This window comes from Mustela nivalis, assembly GCF_964662115.1.
Source record: "Mustela nivalis genome assembly, chromosome: 9".
In the NCBI taxonomy this organism is placed as follows: Eukaryota; Metazoa; Chordata; class Mammalia; order Carnivora; family Mustelidae; genus Mustela; species Mustela nivalis.
This window is the reverse complement of record NC_139028.1, coordinates 114,950,583-114,972,425: the sequence shown is the minus strand read 5'-3', so window position 1 is coordinate 114,972,425 and position 21,843 is coordinate 114,950,583. Positions and strand designations below refer to the sequence as shown.

The window sequence follows — 21,843 nt, the reverse complement described above, 5'->3', positions numbered from 1 at the left end:
CCTCTTCTAGAGAACAGGTTGAGGGTGAATTCTATCAATATATATATATATATATATATATATATATATATATATATATATGGGGGGGCATATATTGTTAAAATATCAAAGTGGGAAGGGGGACAGGGCACTTAGGGATTTCCTGGTCTAATCCCATTGTTTTACAAAAAGAAACAGGGACTGGAGGTGGAGTGACCTCAGTGGCAAAGCCAGGGCTAGAACCCAGGTTCCCTGCCCCTTGGTGCTCCAGGGCTAGAGCAGTGCTGGGGTCCCCCCAGGATCTGGATGAGAAATGCCCTTAAAATGGGCCATGAGTTCTCCATCAGTGAGAACATTTGGTGCCACCTCCTCCCTCCGAGTCGGCTCTGAAGGAAGGAGTTGCATGCCCACCCCAACCCCAAACAAATTAGTGTGTTACAGGACACAGAATATGATCTTGGGAAGAGGGGACAGAAGCGACAAAGACAGGACCACTTATTCTCCTTGAATACTAAACCTGACCAAAAGGAATCTGTACCTAGAAGGGGAGGGCCCGTTGAGGGGACTTCTCTCTTGGCAGTGACAGGCTCTGTTGCACTGTGGCAGGAGGAAGATTCTTGGGACCCTAAATCTGCTCAAGAACTGTCACCAAGGGCTCCTCAGTGGCTTAGTCAGTCGGGCTCTGCCTTCGGCTCAGGTCATGGTCCTGGGGTCCTGGGATCAAGCCCTGCATTGGTCTCCCTGCTCGGTGGGGAGCTTGTTTCTCTCCCTCTGCCTGCCCCTCTGTCTGCCACTCTGCCTACTTGTGCTCTCTATCAAATAAATAAATAAAATCTTTATTTATTTATTTATATTTAAGATTTTTTTTAAAGATTTTATTTATTTATTTGAGAGACAGAGATCACAAGCAGGCAGAGAGGCAGGCAGAGAGAGAGGGGGAAGCAGGCTCCTTGCTGAGCAGAGAGCCCCATGCAGGGCTCGATCCCGGGACCCTGAGTTCATGACCCAAGCCGAAGGCAGGGTTTTAACCCACTGAGCCACCCAGGAGCTCATAAATAAATAAAATCTTAAAAAAAAAAAAAGAAAAAAGAACTATAATCAAGTGTCCAAAAGGAGCCGTAGCTTCTGGAACAGGCTTGGTCCTGTCCAGATAGGCGTCGGCAGCTCCTACTTTCTCATGGGTAACTCCCTTCAGCTGTCCCAACAGAGCCAAGCACCTGCTGCCCAGTGTAGGCTTGTCCCCTCCACCCCACCCCTACCAACCTGCCTGGGGAGCACGTGGGCAGCTACCATCCACCCAGGCCCTGCCCTAGGAGAGGAGGGCGCCAGCACGGGTCTCCCCCCTTCTCTTCCCCATTCTTCCTCCCACTCCACCCCAAACCCACCGCTCCCGCACACAGGCCGGTCACAAGACACCTGGGAGCTGGGAGAGACCAGACTCCTCGTGTAACCGGAGAAGGATCAGACTCGCGGGCAGACAGCTTTATCATAAAAGTGAAAATAATATGAAAATGTTTATTATTTCTAAGTACAAAGCCAGATACCATTAAGACTGTGAAAAACTGGCCGGAGGCCATAAAGGACAAAAAGAAGACTCTCTTTGGCCTGGTGTCCTGTGACCCAGCGCAGTGTCCGTGGGGGAGTTGGGTGGGGGCAGCAGCAAAAGACGCGGCCGGTTGTGGCCTGTTGGAGGGAGGCCGGCCCGCCAGCCCCACCTGCGGGCCAGCTCCCCGCTCCTCAGAGCCTCCGGGCCTGGGGACTGAGGTGACTCTGCCTTTAAGGGCCACTGGTTCTTTGGCCTCGCGGCCACCAGGAATGAAAGAGGCAGGAGTGAGGCAGATGGGAGCGGGTGAGGGAGGAAGCAGGGGCTTTTCTGCGCTGGGGAGCTCAGTGTTCATATGTGGCTGCAAGTGAATGTTTCAGGCAGCGACTGAGAATGAAGCAAGGTGTTCTTGCCCCCAGAGAGATCTTCGGTCTCTGTCACATCCCCATTATAGACAAAGAAGGTCTTGAGCCCTTGGAGAGGAGGATATGTCTGAGACTTAAGGCCGTAGCCGCCGAGGCTGTAGTGACGATGGGGTCTTGGCGCCACCTGGGCGGGGGGCTTAAAGGAATGTGGGCAGGTTGGCAGGAGTGAAGGATGCTCATCCCAGGAGCTGTGTGTGGGCCCCTTGATTTGTGTCTGGGGGCCACGGGCGTGTGTGAGGGCTCAGGCCTCGCCCTCCTCCCCACTGCCATCCACGCTGGCCTGCCTCACCACCTTCCCGCGGAGCCTGCGTGCCGAGGCACCAGCAGCCTCCCCCTGCTCCTGGAAGGCCTGGGTCCGGGTGGCCACCAGGGCAGCGCTGTCGAGGGCGACCACAGACTGGCGGGACTTCAGGGCCGGCCAAGGCCCCTTAGAACCCCGCCTGCCTCCCTTGGCCTTTGAGAGCTGAGGGCAGGGCTCTGGAGGGTCTTCCTCTGAAGACTCATTTGAAGAAAACACCTGCGAGGGTCAGAGTAGAAGAAAGACCACTGAGAAGTCTTTCCAGGGCAGGGGCATTGAGCCCGGAGCCCGGAAAGGGGCAGGTGTGGAACGGTAAGTGAATGCAGAGAGACTGGGCTACTCGCAGGTCACATTTCCACAAGCGAGAAAACAGCACCCCAGCCTCACGGTCCCTGCTTCTTGGCCTTCACCTTCAATCTCCTGGCCCCCCAAGCCTTCCTGAGCGTCCCCACTCCTGCCATATCCTTGAGGCGCCCTCCTCCTCCTCCCCCTGCTCCCTCTGCCTCTGTCCAGCCAGTCCTAAGGGCCTCCAGGTGCTGGGCTCTGAGCCGGGCACCGGGTGAAGACACTCTGCCTTTAGGAATCACACCCTCACCCATCAACCATCCATACCCAGTGCCACCTCCTCCAGGAAGCTTCTCCCAAATGTTCCCGCCTTCTATGATGAGCTCCCCTTCCTCCAGGTTGGCCATCTTGGCCTGTGTGTGTGTGTGTGTGTGTGTGTGTGTGTGAGAGAGAGAGAGAGAGATATAGCAGGGTGGTCTGGCTTCCTACGGTCAAAGCCAGCCTCTGCTCTTCTACTCGTTCTACTCGTGAAGGTCCACTGCTGAGGCCAGCACTTGGCTATGTGGGTACCATGACCCCCTGCACCCCACCCTCTGATGGGTCGACTGCCCCTCAGATTAGAGAGGGGCTGCCAAGATCGCCTCGTCCCCCTCCTCTGGGGTCAGCAGTTGTTGTCCCGCTCCCGGCCTGCGGAGGGTGGCCGGGCAGCGCTGCCCTTACGAAGCCTTTCATCAGGCTAAGAGCGCCCACAGCCTCCAGCCCAGGGCTGGCTTCGCCCAGAAGTTGCCTCGGATCCCCCGGCCCCAGGACTGCTCTCCAGCTCCCGTGGAGGGCAGTGTGCTCACTGGCCCCCTCTGGGTCTCCTTGGCTGCTTGGAGGGGACGAAACAGAGCCACCGGGGGGGTGGGGGCGACCCCATGGGAAGCCGAGCCCCAGTTCTAGTCTCTCTCCTTCCTACCCCCACCTGCCCCTACTTTTGTCCCCTCACTGGGCCTCAGCCTGGGCTCCCTCCCTGGCCCCAGCCTCACCTCAGGCAGGTCAGTGGCCCCTGAGGCGCTTTCCAGCTCTGAGGAAGGTTCCAGGAGGCTGATGGACCTCATGACCCCTCGGAGGTTGATTCGGGGCCGTGGCCCAGGCTCTTCTTTCGGGGCTGTCTGGCTCTCCTCCGGACCCGTAGTCTTCACCTCCCCACCGCCCCCCGGCTCTGGCGGAAGAGGCGGGAATGGTGTAGAGACATCGGGGGCGAGGGGCTCCTCTGGGGAGGCCCCACCTGCTTTCTGCTCCCAGAGGTGGCTCTGCCGGCTGCAAGGAGGGGGCCCTGAGTCAGCCGTAAGTGACCCAGTGGCCACCCGAGCCTCAAGGCCAACCTCGACACCCACCTACTCACGCTCCCCCTCCCCCCATCTCCCCCTCGAACCTGGCAGTCAGGATGCCCTGGTAGGTCTGCAGCTGGCGCAGAAAGCCGGGGTTCGGGCGAGCGATGGGCCGGAGCTCCTGCACGTGGCGCAGGGCCTGCTCCAGGCTCCAGCCGTACTGCTTCATGGCGTAAGCGACCACAGTGGCGGCCGAGCGGCTGACTCCCATCTTGCAGTGGACGAGCACCCGGGTGCCCTGCGTCCTATGGGGGCGGGCACGGTGGGTATAGGGGAAGGGCAGGGCGGGCAGGGAGGCCCTGCCGGCCGGGGGAGTTGAGGGCACTGGGGACCACTTGGAGCTGGGCTGGGGGGAGCCGCGGGAGGCCGGGGGACCCCCACCTGGCGGCCTCCACGAAGCGGTGGGTCTCCTTCCAGTGGGGCAGCAGCTGGGCTGACTCCTCGTCCCAGAGGCGCACGTTGTGGTAGATGAAGCGCTCAGGGTAGAAGTTGTCAATCTCGCGGGCCATGTTCAAGATGTGGCTGACCCTGCGGTGGCCGGTGGAGGGCGTGAGGTCTGGCCGACGGGGCCGGGCTGGGGGTGGGGGCACGCGAGGCCCATCAGCCCGCAGACCCGGCGTAGCCTGGCTGGTTGGGAGGGTCAGGTGGAGAGGAGGTGGCCGTGACCCCGAGCGAATCCTGTCGCCCTGCTGGGGTGGTGTTGCCCCCTCTGGTCCTGCCAGCAGTCGGGCTGACCGCAGTGCTAAGCCCTCTGGTGTCAGGGGGTCAGAGAATAGCTTTGAGTGAAGCTGAGACCGCGTGGCCTTCCCGGGAAATCAGAGGGCAGATGGCAGGAACCCAGGAGAGCAGGCGGCCAGGTCCCCAGGAGAGGGGCAGACGCTCCTCCCTTGAGATGTGGTCTATGGAGAGGCGCTTTCCTGCCTGGGAAAGGCTGTCAGGACGCCCGGCTGCGCCTCTTCCCTGTGGGACTGCGGCCCTGGGGCTGGGGCTGGCCTCACAGTGCGCGGAGGGCAGAGGGCGAGCGGGGCCCAGGGAACTTCAGGCCCTTCCTTCAGGCTGCAGGCCTTGCGGGTGCAGCAGCCCCCGAGGGAGGCGGACCATCCGAGGGGCTCAGAGCCCTGTACCTGTTTCTCTGCAGCTCCTCCAGGTTCGCCGCATTCCACTCAGAGCCCTGCGGGGGGAGGAGGGAGGGCGGCGTCGTCCTCCGCGCCCCCAGCTTGCGGCACCCTCACGCCTAACACCCTCACGCCTCCCCACCCCCTGCTGCTGCTCACCAGGTAGAGGTGCGGGAAGATGCGGGAGGCGCGGTCTTGCTGGGCCATGAGCAGCAGCATCTGGTTGTCGATGAAGTCGCGGTACTGCTGCAGCGGCTGGCCCAGGCGCAGCTCCAGGGCCTGGCGGATCTGCGGGCAGAGCCACAGCGCCGCCACCACCGAGGCTCAGGGGGTCCCTTGCAAGTGCCCGGATGCCCCACCCTGCCCTCTGGGGCCTCAGAGGGCCTGACCTCCCGTCTAGGCAGAGGAACTGAGGCCAGGTACGGGGGGGGGGGACCGGCTCAGGACAGGAGGAAAGGGAGGTGGGAAGAAAGAGAGGAAATTGCCCCAGTTGGAGGACACCAGCCGGCATCAGACGCCCCCTCCCCCTGCTCTGTAGGGGGGGCGCTCCCTCCTCACCCCTGTTCCTCCCCCTTCCCTGGCACCAGCCCACTTCTTTGGGTTTTCTGTGCTTTTTGGTGGTTTTGTTTGTTTGTTTTTAAAGTAAGCTCTACACCCAAAATGGGACTTGAACTCATGACCCCGAGCTCAAGTCCCATGCTCTCCCGACTGAGCCCACCTCTTTGGACGTGACGCTCTCCAGGTCACTGGTGTCCAGCACCTCCCACAGCTCAGCCCGGATCGCCTGCTCCATCTGCTCCTGCTCTGAGGGCCTGGGAGCCGAGCCCGTCAGTCCCGGGCCCCCTGCCCCAAGCCGCCACGGCACCCTCCCTGTCCTCCCCTCCCTGCACTGACCGGCCGGGCTCGGCGCTGGGGGGCCGCAGGGACTCCAGGTCAGCCATAGCCATCCACTCGTTGAGGCAGCTTTGGTCAGAGCTCAGTCTCTCCTGGTAGTGTCCAGCCCAGGTCAGGGCACTGCCCCCCGGCACCAGGCCGCTGCCGAGGGCCGCCTCACATGCCTGGTGCAGCACCTGGAGCGTGGCCCTGGGACGGGGGAGAGGCGGGCTCACACCGTCCTCCCCGCCACCCCTCCCCAGACCCTCGGCCATCTCTGAGAAGAGGAGGCGGGCGTGAGAGTGGGGCCATCCTAACCCTCACCACATAGTCTGGATGGAGATCGGCTTGAAGATTCGACTTTGCCCACCGGACGTCACACTGAAGCCCCTGAGGGAGATGGGGTGCGAGTGAGACCCAACCCCAGGCTCTGGGACAGAGCCCTGAGAGGCTAGCCCACGAGCCACCCCGTGAGGCTGGTCCTCAGAGTCTGTACGCGCGTCACCAGGCTTCAAGATAAGCCTCGTTTGCCAGATATGGGGTAGCCGAGGCCCAGAGAAGCTAGGCAACTTGCCTAGGACCACACAGCAAATCCAAGGTAAGCATGAGTAGACCCAGACCCCAGACGTCCAGCCCGGAGTTCGTCCTCTGCTCCCCAGTGCCCAGCTGCCCCGTCACACACGTCCCCCTGCGGGGCCCCACCCCTCCCCCTTCTCCTCCCCCAGTCGCCACCTCTTACCCATCTCCATCTAGGTACACCTGGGTGTCACTCCAGAGAGGCAAGACCAGGCCCAGGGTGCAGCTGGGGGAACTGGCAGGGGACAGAAGAAGAGCCGTTGCCCTCCAGCATCTCACTTCCTCGCCCCCTCCCGCCCTCTCCCTGCTCCCACCTGCTATCCCGGAAGTCCACCCCCAGGAGGACGGTCTCATCCCGGCGCAGGTGTTCTCTTGTGGAAACGACCAGCAGGTAGCGGAGCCGGGGGGGCCGGGCTGCCTCCAGCTGGGCTGCCTGCGGAGATGGGAAGCGAGAAGCCCAGGGTGACAGGGGCCCAAGGAGACCCTGCACCCCCCACCTCTGCCTGACACACCCCTGGGCCTAGAACAAACCCTCCTCTTCTCAGATACCAGATTAGGAGCTATCACCTGACGATTCCCCACTTTAGGATTTCATGGTCCCACAAAACGTTTAAGAAGATTTTTCTCTTAGGGATGCCTGGGTGGCTCAGTTGGTTGGACGACTGCCTTCGGCTCAGGTCATGATCCCGGAGTCCCAGGATCGAATCCCACATCAGGCTCCCAGCTCCATGGGGAGTCTGCTTCTCCCTCTGACCTTCTCTGCGCTCATACTCTCTCTCACTGTCTCTCTCTCTCTCAAATAAATAAATAAAATCTTTAAAAAAAAAATTAAAAAAAAAAAAAAAAAAAAAGAAGATTTTTCTCTTAAAGGGCATATGTATGGAGAGAGGAGGAAAACGGGCCTGACATTGTCCATTTTCAATTTCTGCCCAGGACGGGGCTTAGGAAAAAAACCTCTTCATTTGCCATCACCATCATTTGATTCCAGAAAGGTTTCTCACCCCGGAAATACTGAGGACACAATCCCCAACAAAGGATGGTGCGTCCAGGGAATAAATTCAGCTGCAGAAAGCCTGTCTGCTTTTGTTTTTCCCAGTTTCGTTCTTCCCACCTTGCAGTAGGTAGTGAGGTGCCCCACAGGTGCCTGGGAGCTGGTCCTTGGGCTCGCACCTGGGGCCCCCGGTGCCTGGCCCCCCTCTGGCTCAGCAGGCCCTCCTGAGCGCCAGGCCAGGCCTTCGCAACTTCTGGGGTCAGGAAGGGCGGGCGCGGGTTGCACGGAACCCTGTCTCCGTGTGATTCCCAGCTCTTGGCCCTAAGCCAGCCCAACCTGGTTCAAGCAGGACAGATCTCCCCCCACCGATTCCCACCCTGCCAGAGACCCCAAGACTTGACTGTGCCCCGTCAAACCGACCAGCTGAGACGGCAGGCTCGCCAGCGTTTGGGGGCTCCTGTTACTGCTCCCCACTCAGACACACGGGCGAGCTCCCTTCCACCCTCCTCGCCCCCCCACTCCAGGGCAGGCTCTCCTCCCTTCTCAAGGGGCTCTGGGCCGCCCCTCACCAGGCGGATGTCGTCCTGCGGCCTCAGCAGCTCCACCATGAGATGTAGGTGCTGGCTCTGCTCCTGCTTCCTGGGGCTCTGGGGCCCGTGCCCATCGTCCGTCTGGTCCCCATGGGGGTGTTCTTCGCCCGGGGGTCTCTCCACCGCCTCGGGACCACCCTCAGCTGCTTCTCCCTCATCCTCTCCATCCTGCAGTCTCAAGACAGCCCCGCGGAGCACGGCAAAGCTCTGCCTGGCAGGGTCCAGGTAAGCCATTAGGGTCCCTCGTACCCCCCCAGGACAGGTGCATCCGAATCACCCACCAGGGTTCTTAAAACAGGGGTTGGGCCCCATCCCTGGAGAGTCAGTAGGTCTGGAGCGGAGGCCTGAGAATGCGCATTTCGAACCAATGCCCAAGTGCCAAGGCCACCCCATTTGGGGAACTACTGTCTTGGAGGCTCTCAAGCCACTTGTCTAATTGGGGGGCGGGGCAAGGGTTGCTCCCTTCCTCTTCACCCCTGCCTAACTCGGGAGATGCTTGGTGGTGATCCAGGAGTCCTCGAGCCCTGTGGTCTCAACCTGCACTTTGGTTTGTGACTAGGCCTAAACCAGGGTCCAGGACGGTGGTGACCAGGGGGAAGATGGAAGCAAAAGCAGCCGGGTCAGGGCTGCAAGCCGACTGCGCCCACCAGCAGTGCCCGCTGCCAACACTGCCCCACACAGCCAGTAGCTGGCTTTGGCTGTGAGTCCTCCAAGGTGGCAGTGGCCAAGCCTGGCAGCTAGACGTGGGTGTCTGTGTTGGGGAGAAGAGCTCACCTTCTCTGGAGCCGGCTTCTCCGCCTGGATGCCTGGTCCTGCTGAGAAAGCGGCCCCCAGAGCAGAGTGAGGCGGGCAGGGCAGTGGCCAGGACCCTCCTCTCTGCTCTCAGGGCTGCTAGGGGGAGGGGTGGGATCACCTCCCCCCACAACTAAGGACTAGAACCAGGGAAGGTGTCAGATCCCTTCCGGTTCCAGTCCACTCCAGTCCCCTCCCCACCCGGAGGCACTGGGGGAGCCTGGGCCCAGGTCCAGGTAGGGCAGCGTGGGGTGAGAGTGGGTTGGGGTGTTGGAGGTGTCCAAGGGGTTGGCTCAGATCTGCGCCTGGAAGTGGGCAGGGCCTCTGCTGTCTGGGCTGGCGCTTTGGGGCTCCAGGTCTTTGGTCTGAGTTCCTGAGAGCCTCAAGACCCCCTCCCAATCCCCTCCAGCATGATCCTTGGGGTCCCCCTCCCCGCACCCCCAGGCTCAAGGGAAGACTGGCAGTGGGCAGGACGTGCTCCCCCAGGCCCAGCTGGCAGTCAACTGCGTGGGCCGGACCACGGCAAAGCCAGACTTACCGTGGGCCCCACAGGCGTGGAGTGGCCGCTGGCGGGGGGTGAGCGGCTCACGGTGACCAGGGCCATAGGGCCTGGCGGGGGGACACCTGGGCCGGTCCGGGCACTTTGCCCTCCCACAGCTCTACCGACAGTCCCTGCCCCGCAGGACCAGGAAGGAAAGACCGGAGCCACCAGGGCCTGGCACCTCCTCGGGGGCGGCCCTTAAAGGGCCAGACACTCGTCCAGCCCAGCCTGCGGAGCCAGCACGGAGCGGCCGCAGCCCCTCCCTTCGCGACTCCTCCGGTTGGGTCGCCTCGCCCCCGCCCCCGGAGAGCTTGGGGGCGGACCCGGGGCGGGGCGCAGGTGCGGAGGGCTGCGGGAGGGAAGTGTCCAGAGGTCCTGCAACTTGCCGGCTTCGTTCTGGGGTTGGTCCCTCCTCCCGGGAGGCGTCCCTGCCCCTGCCCTCCCGGCTCCGCCCACTTAGGTCACCTGAGTTCTGCTTTGGACCTCAACAGCGCTATTACCTAGAGGAGATGGATGGGTCCCAGGGAGGCGGGGCTGGGGACACAGGTCTTGGAGAGGATCAAACACAGTGAGTCTTAAGTTGGGGGGGCACCCCCAAATTATTTCTCCTTGCTGATTGGCCCTCCTGCTTCCACTCTGTGCACGAATCATTGGAAGACATGCAGAGCCTCAGGGGGAATCAGGCGGCGTGTAGAACTAACCCTTGCAGCTCACGGGGGACCCTCAGGGCCACCTAGGAGGTAAGCAGGGCTGAGCTGCAGCAGAGGGAAGTGACTTGTCCGAAACTAATCGGATAGAAGATGCTGGGGTCAGTGCAGGAACCCAGACCTGGGGCGCAGGGGCTCCTCCCAGCTGGCTGGGGCTAGTCTGGAGGCCCCGCCCCTCCCCCTCTTGGACAGGAGCACAGGTGGATTCTGGGAAAGACCCAGGGAGTCAGAGGAGGAACCTGGGTCTCCGACGGGGTTGGGGGGGGGGGGGTGGCGGGGAAACAGGCTCCAGGGAATCGAGGTTACAGAGCACCGACTCTGTAAGGGACTTAACCTATGTGGGTTCATTTCACCCTGGCAACAGGCCTGGGGAGTGGGTAGGGCCTAATTTTACAGCTGAGGAAACTGAGGCTCAGAGACACTAAAGGGGCCTCAGCCAGGATTCAAACCCAGGTCCGCCGCCATTGCCCACAGCGTCTCCCCTCAGTGTCACCTCCCCCGCCCCGTCTCCCCATGGAGCAGAGTAAGTCTGCTGCTGAAAGTCTCTTTATTTCCACCTAGGTCTCCACTGCAGGCCCACCTCCAGGGCTCCAGGCCCCAAGCTCAGCAGCAGAGAGTTTATAAATAAATAAGTTACAAAAGCAGGTGGGGAGCAGCCCAGACAGCCCTCCCAGGGGCTCGGGGCTCAGTGCTCGGTGAGCGAGAGCTGCAGGATCCTCTCTAAGTCCTCCTCCTCCTGCTGGCCCCGGCGTTCCAGCTCCGCCTGCTCCCTCGAGGACAACTCCAGGGCCAGGCGAAGCTGTTCCTCAAAGCTTGGGGGTGCCGGGGCCGGGGGTGTCCTGTGAGGGGATTCTGGGCCACTGGGCTCTGTGGACATCCGCAGGCTTTCTTGGAGGGCCCTTCCAGACAAGGTGTGAGAGGGAGGGCAGACCAGTGAGCACTGGGGCTGGGGAAAAAGGCTAAGGGCAGGGTCACGGCTATGGAGGTTGTACAAGGGCAAGGACAGGGTGGCTGGGACGCGGGGTGAGGGGCCCCGTCTCCCCCATCCTCATGCTCCCTCCGGTGGTAGGCAGCACTGCTCACGAAGGGTGGCCCTGAAGCGGGCATGGGATCCCGGGACCCGCGCCTCCCCACTCCCCACCGCCACCAGCCAAGGACACACACCCCCCCCCCCAGCCCCGGCTGGCAGCCTCCTTGGGGAAGGACAGGCCGGGACATGCTGGTAGGTCCTGGAGGGCCTCACCGCTCCAGCTGAAGCTGCTCCTCATAAGCAGTGGCCTGCGCAGGAGCCCCGGGCCGGGTGTTGGTCAGCGCTTCCCAGACGGTCACCTGCGGCAGACGAAGCCCGGAGCTGTCATGCCGGCCGCCCCTGCCAGCACCCAGGTGGGCTGGGCCTGCCCGCGTCCCACCTGCTCGGCCTCGGCGCCCGCCTCCAGCAGGCTCTGCCGGATGGCAAACTGCAGCAGGTCGTCGTCCTCGTCGCGGAGGGGCTCGCTGCGCTCCGCGCCCAGCACGCTGTACCCCTCGGGCACCTCGAACACAGCGGGGTCCACCTCGCACGGGAAAGGGCTCCCTGTGCAGGAGGAGGGCTGCACTCAGTCCCGGGGGCTCGGGGCTCAGGGGAGCGGGGCGGCCTCCCTGCCGCGCAGGTACCTGATCCCGGGCCGCCGGAGCCGGAGGCCGGCACCCACACGGAGCTCAGGGGCTCGTCGCAGCCACACAGGTTGCTGAAGGTGATGCGGGCGTTGAGCACGTGGAAGAGGGGAATCTCTGTGAGGAGGCAGTGAGCCTGAGCCACTGAGCCCCGGGGCCAGCGGCCACCCCCCGCCCCTGGGGCCGCAGGCCGGTCCTCACCAATCTTGACCGGGAAGCCAGGGGGGAGGCGCAGGGTGATGAAGTCACGCAGCTTGGCAAAGTGGGCGTTGCTGATGGCCATCAGGTCAATGATGGGTGTCACCTGGTCACCCAGGGAGAGCGGGTGCTCCTCACTCAGCCACAGTGTGGCCTTGAACCTGTACAGGACGTCAAGGAAGCTCTGGTGGCCGGTCTGCTAAGACTCACCTGCCCTGGACACCTGCTTTACTCACGCTCTCTGCCAAGCCTGAGCTGGCCTCCTGTCTGCTCAGCTGTCCCCACCTGCCTCCCCCAGGGAGCTTATGTCCTTCTGGCCCTACTGCCCCAGCCGTCCCCCCAGGGTGGGACCCTGAGCCCTGAGCTGGGGCCTAGGGGAGCCTCAGCTCGTCTGGAAGAGGTGGGCAGGGCCGGGCTACTGGCTTCAGTCAGGGCCTCCTTCACAGCCCCGTCCTCCTCCTTGGCCCACAGCCGCCCAGCACCTCACATCTGCCGTATTTTGGGGTCCAGCAAAGCGCAGAGGACAGGACTACAGGGTCTGAAGCTCTGCTCTGCCACTCAGTGGCTGAGTCCACCTGTGGCCCCTGCGACAGTGCTGGGCCCATCGTAAGCTCTACGTCCTGGCTCCTCAGATGCTCCCAGTGCCCTGGTGAGCAGGTGGCGGCCTAGTGTGACTGGTATTCTACTGAGGAGAACAGACTCTTGGAGGGGAAGACATTTCCTGGGGCCACAGAGTCCAGAGACGGTACAGCTATGAGGCCCTTCCCTCTGCCCCAAGCTGGCACTGAACAGAGAACCATAAATGGGGGGTGGTGCCGCCCGCCTATTCATTCACTCGTTTGCCAAAGAAGTGTAACCAGTCCTCGGGGCCCAGCCCTGAGCTGGGCGCCAACAACCGCAGATAAGCAGACTTGACCCCAGTCCCCAAGGAGAACCTAGCAGGAAGCCGGCTGGGTGAGTGGGTCTCCCCACTCTGGTGGGCCCCATGTGTGACAGGAGTCTGTAAGGGCTCAGGGGGACCACGCCAGCCAGGGTCCCCAAGCCAGCTGCAAGACCTCACCTCTGCACTTTGCTGGACATCTCAATGGGGCGGCCGATGTTTCTCGACTCCAGGCTGAAGTTGGGATCGAAGTATTCACTGGGGGAAATGGCTGTGGGGTTGGTGGGGCTGGCGGCCTGTTGCACAGAAGCCTGGGAGGGTCCCACGACCACACTCAGTGTTCAGGAGGGTGCCTGCCCAGCCCCACCCAGTGGGCCCCTGCCCGTGGCGCCCACCCCCCTGGGCCTGGCTCACCCCGCTGTGGGAGGAGTGCTGCTGGGCCATCCCGAGGAAGGACTGGAACGGAGTCTTCCCTGCTAAGGAGAAAGGGTGGAGCCCTTGAGGAGACTTTGGGCCACTGCCCCCAGACCGTCCCCTCCCCCACCACACCCCCATCCACTCCGGGAGCCTCCTGTGGGTGGGAGACAGAACACATGGGAACGGGGAGGCCTCCCAGCTTGTCCCAGAGGTTGCGGCCCCGACCCCAGACCAGGGACCCCAGCATGCGGCGGGAGGCAGCAGGCAGGCGCACCTGGGTTTACCTTTGCTCCTCGACTTGTCCTGGTCCGAGAGGTGCTCCGTGCGGGTGCGTGTCACCAGCTCCACATTGGTGGCACTGTATACCTGGGGAGCAGGGGGGACACGGCAGGAGCTGAGGGCTCAGAGCCTATTCCCCACACTCAGCCTCACCAGTGCAGGACCCAGGTCCTCCTCTCTACAGGGACAGACGGGCTCTCGCCCCCCACCACGGAGGAGGTGGCGGCTCTGAACCGTGGGGACTCCGTCGTGAGGGGAAAGCACTCCTCGTGTCATCTCGGTAACCGGGGTCAGGGCCCGTGCTGGGGTGATCCCTAACGTGCTCGGCGGGGCCTGGGCACTCGGGCCCCCCTGAGTTCCCACGGCCGCACCGGGCTCCCAGAGCCCACGGGCTGCGCTGTCTCTCCTCCACGTGGGTGGATGTGGAGAAGCGGAGGAGCTCCTGGGCCTCGTCTCCTACCCCAGCCCCCACCACTAGCCTCTCCTGCCTTGGCCTCGTAGCCGCTAACGGTTTCCATCTTCTCAGACCGCCAGCCCCAGATACCACATTTGTTCCTGCAACAGACCAAACAGGAGCTCGTGAGGGCCGGTGCCCCTCGACTCTAGCCAGCGCCTCCCTTCTCTCTCCCTTCCAGAGACCCCTTGCAATTCGCCTTCCCACTGTGAAAACACAAGGGCCTTGCGGAGGATGCCTGGACAGCCGGGGACACTCAAACAGGGACTGGGCACTAAACGGGTACTGAGGAATTAGCAGTAACTTCGGTAGGCGTGATAATGGCGTTGGGGCTGGCTGGGTTAGAGTCGTGTGCAGAAGCATTTACTGTTAAAGTGACGTGACATCTGGGAGGTGCTTTAAAAATAGTCCAGGGAAGGGGCGCCGGGGTGCCTAGTGGGTTAAGCATCTGATTTTGGCTCAGGTCATGGTCCTGGGGTCCTGGGATCGAGCCCTGCTCACTGGGGGTCTACCTGTCCCTCTCCCTCTGCCCCTCCCCCCACATGTGCTCTCTCTCATTCTCTCTCTCAAGGAAATAAAATCTTAAAAAAAAAAAAAAGTCCAGGGGCACCTGGGTGGCTCAGTGGGTTAAAGCCTCTGCCTTCAGCTCAGGTCATGATCTCAGGGTCCTGGGATCGAGTCCCGCATCGGGCTCTCTGCTCAGTGGGGAGCCTGCTTCCCCTCTCTCTCTGCCTGCCTTTCTGCCTACTTGTAATCTCTGTCAAATAAATAAATAAATAAAAAGTCCAGGGACGCCTGGGTGGTTCAGTGGGTTAAGCCTCTGCCTTCAGCTCAGGTCATGATCTCAGGGTCCTGGGATCGAGCCCCGCATTGGGCTCTCTGCTCGGTGGGGAGCCTGCTTCCCCTTCTTCTCTCTCTGCCTGCCTCTCTGCCTCCTTGTGATCTCTCTGTCAAACGAATAAAATCTTTAAAAAAAAAAAAAGTTGGGGCGCCTAGGTGGCTCAGTGGGGTAAAGCCTCTGACTTTGGCTCGGGTCACAATTCCTGGGTCCTGGAATGGAGCCCCACATCAGGCTCTCTGCTCAGCAGGGAGCCTTCTTCCTCCTCTCTCTCTCTCTCTGCCTGCCTCTCTGCCTACTTGTGATCTCTCTCAAATAAATAAATAAATACAATTTTCAAAAAAAAAAAAAAAGTCCAGGGAAGGGGCGCCTGGGGGGGTTCCGTCAGCTGAGCGTCCAACTCTTGATTTTGGCTGCAGTCATAATCTCGGGGTCAAGAGACTGAGTCCCGTATTGGGCTCCACGGTGGGCACGAAGCCTGCTTAAGATTCTCTCACTCTCTGCCCTTCCCCCACCTCTCGCTCCCTCTCTAAAAATAAAATCAAGTAGTCCAGAGAATAAAAGGAAAAAGCAAGGAAGGACAGATTCAACAAGATTGACAGAACACCCGTGAAGTGTTAAAGTTGGGCGATGAGGACATGCTATTCTCTCTTCTTTCACACGTGTTTGAAGTTTCCCAGAATAAAAAGTGAAAAATAAAAATGTGTCCGAATCAACAATAATGGTTGCGAGACATCAATACCCCACTATTGATTATGGTTAGGACAAGGAGACAAAAGATCAACAAGGAAACAGAAGACTTGAACAACCCTGTAAACCAGACTTAATAGACTTTCTTAAAACACTCCACCCAAGAAGAACAGAACACACATTCTTCTCAGGTGCACATGGAACGTCCTTCGGGATGGACCACATGCTAGGCCATAAAAGGAGCCTCGACAAAACCGAAAGGAGAAAAGTCATACAAAGTATGTTCTCCAAACGTGAGAGAATGAAATAAGAAACCAATAAAAGAATAAAGATCTGAGAAACTCACAAATGTGTAGAAAGTAAACACACTCCTAAAAAAAACCCCCAAGGGTCAATGAATAAACCAAAAGAGAAATCAGAAAATGCTTTGAGAGAAGTGAAAGTAAAGATACAATACTCAAAACTTGTGGGATGCAGCGAAAGCAGTGGTTAGAGGGGAATTTAGAACTCTAAATGACAACATTGAGAAAAAAAATGAAAGACCTAAGTAAGTGGGAAATGATCAACCGGTCTTGGGAGAAGACACTCAACGCTTCCAAGAGGACAGCACGCCCCAAACTGAGTCAGAGATTCAACGCAAACCCTGTCAGGATCCCACCTGGCGGGGCGGCTGGGTGGCTCAGTGGGTTAAGCCTCTGCCTTTGGCTCAGATCATGATCTCAGGGTCCTGGGATCAAGCCCTGCATCGGTGGGCCTGCTTCCCACCCTCCCCCACCTACTTGTGATCTCCCCACCTACTTGTGATTTATTTGATCACCTACTTGTGATCAAATAAATAAATAAAATCTTAAAAAAAAAAATATCCCACCTGGCAACTTCTTGGTAGAAACTGACAAAATGGATCTGGAATTCCTATGAAATTGCAAGGGAAAAAAATAAAATAAAATAAAATAAAAAATAAAACAAAAGAAATTGCAAAGGACCCAGAATACCCAAAATAATCCTGAGCGAGAAGAACCAAGTCAAAATGCTCATACTTTCCGATTTCAAAAGTTACCATAAGGAACACTTACTAAGAGCGGTACTAGCACAAGGACCGAGATCTAGGCCGGCGGACTAGAACTGAGAGTCCAGAAATAAACCCACACATCTGTGGTCGCCTGATCTGCCACAAGTGTGCCAAGCCCATTCAATGAGAGGGAGGAGTCTTGCACGCATGGTGCTGGGACAAGCGGGTCCACCCGCAAAACAATGAAGTCGGACCCTTTCGTCACACCATACACACACGTTAATTCAAAATGGATCAAAGACCAAAATGTAAGAGCTAAACCTAAAAAGCTCTCAGAAGAAAACACAGGAGAAATCTTTGTGACTCTAGATTTGACAGAACGTTGTTAGATAGGATGCCGGAGGAATAGGCGATGAGAAGAAAAAAAATGCATAAACTGTATTTCACGAAAATTCAAAGTGTTCAAAGGACACAGTCAAGAGAGTGAAAAGTCAGCCCACAGAACGGGAGAAGATACTTGCGAATCATATACCTGAGAGAGGACTTAGATCTAGAATATGCAAAGAACTCCTGCAACTCAACGGTAAAAAGAGAACACAATTTTTTAAATGCGCAAAGGATCTGAATAGACACATCCCCCAAAAAACAGCTATAATTGGCCAATGAGCACATGAAAAGGTTCTCCACATTATTCATCATGAAGGAAATGCAAATCACAGTGTGACGAAATACCCCTTCTCACACCCACTAGGGTGGTTATAATCCAAAAATAAGTAAATGGACACCAGTGCCGGTGAGGACTCGAAGGAAATGGAACCCTTGTCCCCTGGGGTGTAGGGGACGGAAAATGTTGCAGCCCCCTTGGTAAATGGTCTGACAGTTCTTCAAGCAATTAAACATCTGGTTTCCAGATGACCTAGCAATTCTACTCCCCGGTATACACCTGAGAGAAATGGAAACCATGTCCACACAAAGCCTCGTATATGAACGTTTACAGAAACATTCATAAAGGCAAAACATGGAAACAATCCTGATGTCCGTCAGTAGGTGAGTGAATAATTAAAATGTGAGCGAGGCACACAATGGACAGCAATCCCAGGAGTGAAGCAGGTGCACAGTACCAGCCTGGGTGAAGTCTGAAAATGTTCTCAGGGAAAGAGGTCACACGAGACCACTAGTGCACGGTTCCGCTCGGGGAAGAGTCCAGAATCAGGAAATCTCCAGGGAAAGTGAGTCAGTGGTTGCCTAGGGTTGGAGAAGGGGGTGAGGGCAAGGGAGCTGGTAGCTACAGGATTTCTTTTTGGGGTGATGACAATGTTCTGAAATTGACTGTGGCGATGGGGCATTTCTGCAAACACTAAAAACCACTGAATCGCACTTTCAGTAGGTGAACTGTTCACGATATGAAATTATATTCTGATAAAGCTGTTTGTTTGTTTTTCAAAAAGGTATTTCTGAAGTCTGCTCCAGGAACTGAGACATATGTTGTCAGAGAGAGAACAGCCTGGCCGGTAGGGTCAGATTCCTAGGCTACCCACAAAGGACTCTGGCCCAGAAACTGGCAGACTACTGAGAAACCCACACTGGGGCAAAGAGCTGCCCTGAACCACAGCCTAAAGTCCTTGTTGTGATGGGAAGACACACGAGGACAGAAGTCAAGACGCTGGGCCTCCCGGACCTAGCCTCCGCCCCAGGAAGACAGCTGCCCTTGGGCAGGCGTGCCGGGGCCCGAAGGGACATGCAGGCGGTCTGGGTGGGACCCCGGGCCTGCAGGGATCCCTGCCCCAACCTGAGCAGCCTCTGTGAGCGGCTCACCCTCCCAGAGGCCTGAACCAGGGCCCACGGTGCGGCCGGGCCCCAACTGACCTCTCGAAGGCCACATTGCGCGTGTCCAGGTGGGTGGAGACGATAGGAGAGGTGAGCCGGCTGGCCACGTGCTCCTCGCTGGGTCGCATGGCGGCCAGCAGCGCTTCCGGCTCGTGCAGGGCGAGCCCCAGCGTCTCGGTGTGCACCACCTGCCGGTCGTGGTCCACTTCCATCACCAAGGCTCCTGCCTCTGCCCACCGGCACGGGTGCGTGAGGGGCGCAAGTCAGTGCCAGGCCCCAGATGGCGGGGAAAGGGCCACGGTGGTGCCCGTAGCCACCGGCTGCTAAGTGGGCCAGGCCCCAGCCCCTTGGGTCCCCTCCACCCTCAACCTCCGTTTCCACAGAGTAGAGGAAAGGAACAGCACGGTCCTCACAGGCCACGGGACAGTCCAGGAGCAGGAGTGCAGTGGCCTGCCTCACGCCCTCAGCAAATCCCTCGGAGATCCCCAGAGCTCACCCCGGCCCTTGAAGATAAAGCTCCTCCTGCCGCGCTGCCAGGTCATGTGCTCGAAGCCCAGCAGACTGGTGTCCACCCGCAGGCTCTCCCCCCGCTTCCACACTCGGTACACGTCACTTGGGCACATCTTGGACACGAGAGGCACTGTAGGGAGGATGGGCATCACCATGGTTCTCGCCCATAGATTTCCACCTGCCCCTCAGGCCCCTGGAAGCCAAGAGGTCCTCACTCACCCCAGCTGGTGAACTCCCACTTCATCTCCACGTAGAAATCCGGAGCCTGAGATAGACCAGAGCGGCTGAGGGGTCAGGCGCGGAGGACCCGCGGGCCTAGGCAGCTCCTGATCTGCAGCCCCACTCTGGGAGTCCAGCCCGTGGGCAAGTCTCAAAGTGCTGTGTCCCAGCTACGCCCCCACTACAACCACACCCCACCCAGGAAACGGGTGAAGTGGGGCCCTAAAAAGGTCTCGGAAGAAACAGACTATAAGTATCTGGAGCCTGGAGGTCAGTGTCCACCCGGCCACTGGCCTGCAGAGGGACCCTGGGGGATGTTCTTGCTCCCTCTGGGTCCCAGAGTCCGCATCTGTAAAGAGGGCACAATGACCCCCTGGACCTGCCCCCCATGCGTAAGGACAGACAGGCACTCCGGGGCATCCGGCAGCAGCCTGCGTCAGATGAAACTGTCCCCCCAGGAAACAGGCATTCACCAGGAGGCCCACATCTAAAGCTCCGTGGAGATTTCTGGCACCAGGACCCCTGACGTCGGCAACGGCTTTCCTCCTAAAGGACCCCCATCTCACCCATCTCACCCCTGTGGGCGGGGACTCCTCTTTCCTACATGACCCTGGACTGGGGTTGAGAGAGAGAGGGACGTCGTCGGCAGTGATGGGAAAGCCTGCTGCGCAGACCAAGCAAGTAGCGACTGGCGGGTGACCAGAGGGACCAGACTGCCATGCAGTCTGTCACAGCCCCTTGACGGGGCTCCCCGCCCCTCCTGTCCGGCCACACCCCCGTGCCCAACCATACCTGGCGGAGTTTGTTGAGTAGTTCTGGAATGCCAGCCAGCCTCTGTGTGGCCCTCTGGTAGTCCCGATACTGGAGCACCAGCTGTACCATCTCGGGGTCCCCAGTGCTGACTGCCTCCTGCAGGACTGGGGGTACCAGGCTGCTGAGGGCAGCTCCATCCAAGGCCCCAGGCCTGGCCACTCACTGCCACGCACCAACCCCACTGCCAGCCTCAGGGGGGCCCCTCTGCCCTCTGCAGTACCTGCCCAGCCCTGGCAGCTCTCTTTGCCCACATTGGCATTGTGTCGAAGGAGGACTCTCACGGACTCCAGGTTCCCCAGGGACACAGCCAGCTCCAGGGGAGTGCGCCCCCGGGGGTCCTCCTGTTCAATGTCGTGCTGGGGAAGATGGGACACTCAGCGCAGGGCAAGTCAAGAGAAGCAAGGAGGCCACTAGGCTGAACATGGTTGGGGGTCATTGTGGGAAATAAAGACAGCGAACAGGCCATGGAAATGGCTGAGGGGAGCCTCTGTGTCCTCCTTGGCGGGGAGGGGGGGCGGGGCAGGGAGGGAGCAGGTGGGGAGGCCTGCCCACCTCTCCTGCCTTCCCAGGAAGAGAGCTGGGGGGTCAGGCGGTGGGCCCTGGTCAAGCAGCCTGGTCAGGGACAGGTGCAGCCGCAGATGTCAAGAGTTCGGAGGGGCCTGGGGACCAGAACCAGGCTGGCCGTCCTCACCCTGGCTCCGGGGTGGTGTGGCGCGAATTCGGGGATTGGATGCAGTGTGAAGCGGGCAGACGGGCGGGGCCAGGCCTAGCGCTGGACGCCCAGGCCAGAGGCTCAAGCGAGAGGGGCAGTGACCCGGGCTTCGGCCTCCAGGGTGGAGGAGAGCCTCCAGAGGAGAGCCAGGGTGCCCGGTGGGTCTCACCTGGCGGCTGTGCAGCGCGGCCTCCAGTTCGCGGTGCCGGTTCGCCCAGACGAGCCGGTGCAGCGGGAAGGTGGGGCCCGGGCCGGCCATGCTGGGCTTCAGCGCTGCATCGCGGGAGGGAGGGCGGGCGCGGCGGGGGCGACCCGGCCCCGCCTCGGCTCCAGGCCTGGTGCGGCCCCTCGCCTCTGTCCGCGCGGAGGTGCGCCCCGCAGCCCCCGCGCCGGGCGGCAGCAGTCGCGGCGGCGGCGCAGGCGGCGTGGAGGGCGGGCCGGGCGGGCGGGGCTCGCCGGGGTGGGGCGGGGCGTCGGGCCGCGCGCCCCCTTGCCTCCCGCAGCCATGGCAACCGCAGCCCGGCCCGCGCCCGCCGGGGGCAGGCGGGGGTCGCTGCTCAGTCGCCTTGGCAACCGCGCGCGCCGGGGAAGCAGCCAGGGGCAGCTTCTGGCGGACCCCGGTCTCAGCCGGGCCGGGGTCTGCGGGGGTGGGGGTGGGGCAGTTCCTGGCGGGCGGGGCCTGGCTACGGCTCCCCCTGCAGCCTGCAGGGGGCGCCCCAGGCCCAGCGCAGACCCCTGTTTGCGGGTCCGGAAAAAGGAAGGAGGGAGGGACCCCGGGGGCGGGGCGGTCCGGCCAGGGGCGGGGCCCGGGCCCCTGGGATGCGTGCGCGCGCGTGTGCGCGTGCGTGCGCCGCGGCCTGCGATCCTGCTGTCCCCGGTTTATCCGCGTTTCCCCGGCGGCCACCCAACCATGCCCCGGCCTTCCTGCCCCGGCCTTCAGACCCTGGGCACCGCGGGTACCGACTGTGCCTGAGAGGGCGGCTGAGACAGGAGACCCTGGCTCCCCTTCCCATCACCTCCGAGATGTCCCTAAATGCTGGCTAGTTTCGCAGAAAGCACCTTTCCAAGGGCCCTGGGCCGGTGTCTAGTGGTGGGTGGCATGACGGGCTGGGCCCAGCCGTGCGGAGAGACGTGCGGAGAGACAGCCCCGCCTGGTCACTGGAGTCAGGGATGGGAGCACTGGGGAATGGGGGCAGTGGGCATGGCTGGAGTCAGACCTCTCCCAGGGGACTGCCCGCCGTGAATGGTTGCCTTCC

General features: G+C 60.5%; 2 protein-coding genes across 8 annotated transcripts; both read right to left on the bottom strand.

Moving 5' to 3' along the window:
• Nucleotides 1–1,461: 1,461 nt before the first annotated feature.
• On the bottom strand, nucleotides 1,462–9,905 carry SSH3 (slingshot protein phosphatase 3). 3 transcript variants are annotated; one of them, XM_082683400.1, is made up of 14 exons: nucleotides 9,379–9,905; nucleotides 8,823–8,863; nucleotides 8,028–8,259; nucleotides 6,782–6,900; nucleotides 6,631–6,702; nucleotides 6,216–6,281; nucleotides 5,913–6,101; nucleotides 5,737–5,830; nucleotides 5,178–5,306; nucleotides 5,028–5,074; nucleotides 4,285–4,431; nucleotides 3,948–4,148; nucleotides 3,559–3,832; nucleotides 1,462–2,464 (listed from the first exon to the last, which is right to left on the bottom strand). In XM_082683400.1, the coding sequence occupies exons 1-14, from the start codon at nucleotides 9,442–9,444 to the stop codon at nucleotides 2,189–2,191; spliced, it is 1,953 nt and encodes a 650-aa protein (XP_082539526.1). In that variant the 5' UTR covers nucleotides 9,445–9,905; the 3' UTR covers nucleotides 1,462–2,188. The 3 variants fall into 3 exon arrangements, with proteins under 3 accessions (XP_082539526.1, XP_082539528.1, XP_082539527.1); XM_082683402.1 differs by having other exon boundaries at nucleotides 8,028–8,255; XM_082683401.1 differs by having other exon boundaries at nucleotides 8,823–8,860.
• Nucleotides 9,906–10,618: 713 nt separating this feature from the next.
• On the bottom strand, nucleotides 10,619–21,025 carry ANKRD13D (ankyrin repeat domain 13D). Of its 5 annotated transcripts, none has more exons than XM_082683397.1 (15): nucleotides 20,757–21,025; nucleotides 20,096–20,231; nucleotides 19,855–19,979; nucleotides 19,063–19,108; nucleotides 18,830–18,973; nucleotides 18,373–18,562; nucleotides 14,004–14,070; nucleotides 13,521–13,602; nucleotides 13,234–13,295; nucleotides 13,000–13,130; nucleotides 11,943–12,100; nucleotides 11,742–11,858; nucleotides 11,498–11,661; nucleotides 11,332–11,417; nucleotides 10,619–10,987 (listed from the first exon to the last, which is right to left on the bottom strand). In XM_082683397.1, the coding sequence occupies exons 1-15, from the start codon at nucleotides 20,844–20,846 to the stop codon at nucleotides 10,774–10,776; spliced, it is 1,812 nt and encodes a 603-aa protein (XP_082539523.1). In that variant the 5' UTR covers nucleotides 20,847–21,025; the 3' UTR covers nucleotides 10,619–10,773. The 5 variants fall into 5 exon arrangements, with proteins under 5 accessions (XP_082539523.1, XP_082539521.1, XP_082539522.1 ...); XM_082683395.1 differs by having other exon boundaries at nucleotides 13,995–14,070; nucleotides 20,757–21,000; XM_082683396.1 differs by having other exon boundaries at nucleotides 13,234–13,292; nucleotides 13,995–14,070; nucleotides 20,757–21,000.
• Nucleotides 21,026–21,843: the final 818 nt, after the last annotated feature.

Excerpts from the sequence above, each read along its gene's own strand:
- SSH3 (XM_082683400.1), bottom strand. The coding sequence starts at position 9,444 with ATGGCCCTGGTCACCGTGAGCCGCTCACCCCCCGCCAGCGGCCACTCC. Across the intron at positions 4,432-5,027 it reads GAGGAGCTGCAGAGAAACAG|GGTCAGCCACATCTTGAACA; the intron begins GTACAGGGCTCT and ends CGGCCACCGCAG. Across the intron at positions 2,465-3,558 it reads GGGCCACTGACCTGCCTGAG|GTGTTTTCTTCAAATGAGTC; the intron begins GTGAGGCTGGGG and ends TGACCCTCGCAG.
- ANKRD13D (XM_082683395.1), bottom strand. The coding sequence starts at position 20,846 with ATGGCCGGCCCGGGCCCCACCTTCCCGCTGCACCGGCTCGTCTGGGCG. Across the intron at positions 13,131-13,233 it reads AGCACTCCTCCCACAGCGGG|GCTTCTGTGCAACAGGCCGC; the intron begins GTGAGCCAGGCC and ends GGACCCTCCCAG. Across the intron at positions 12,101-12,999 it reads ATGTCCAGCAAAGTGCAGAG|GTTCAAGGCCACACTGTGGC; the intron begins GTGAGGTCTTGC and ends CGTCCTGTACAG.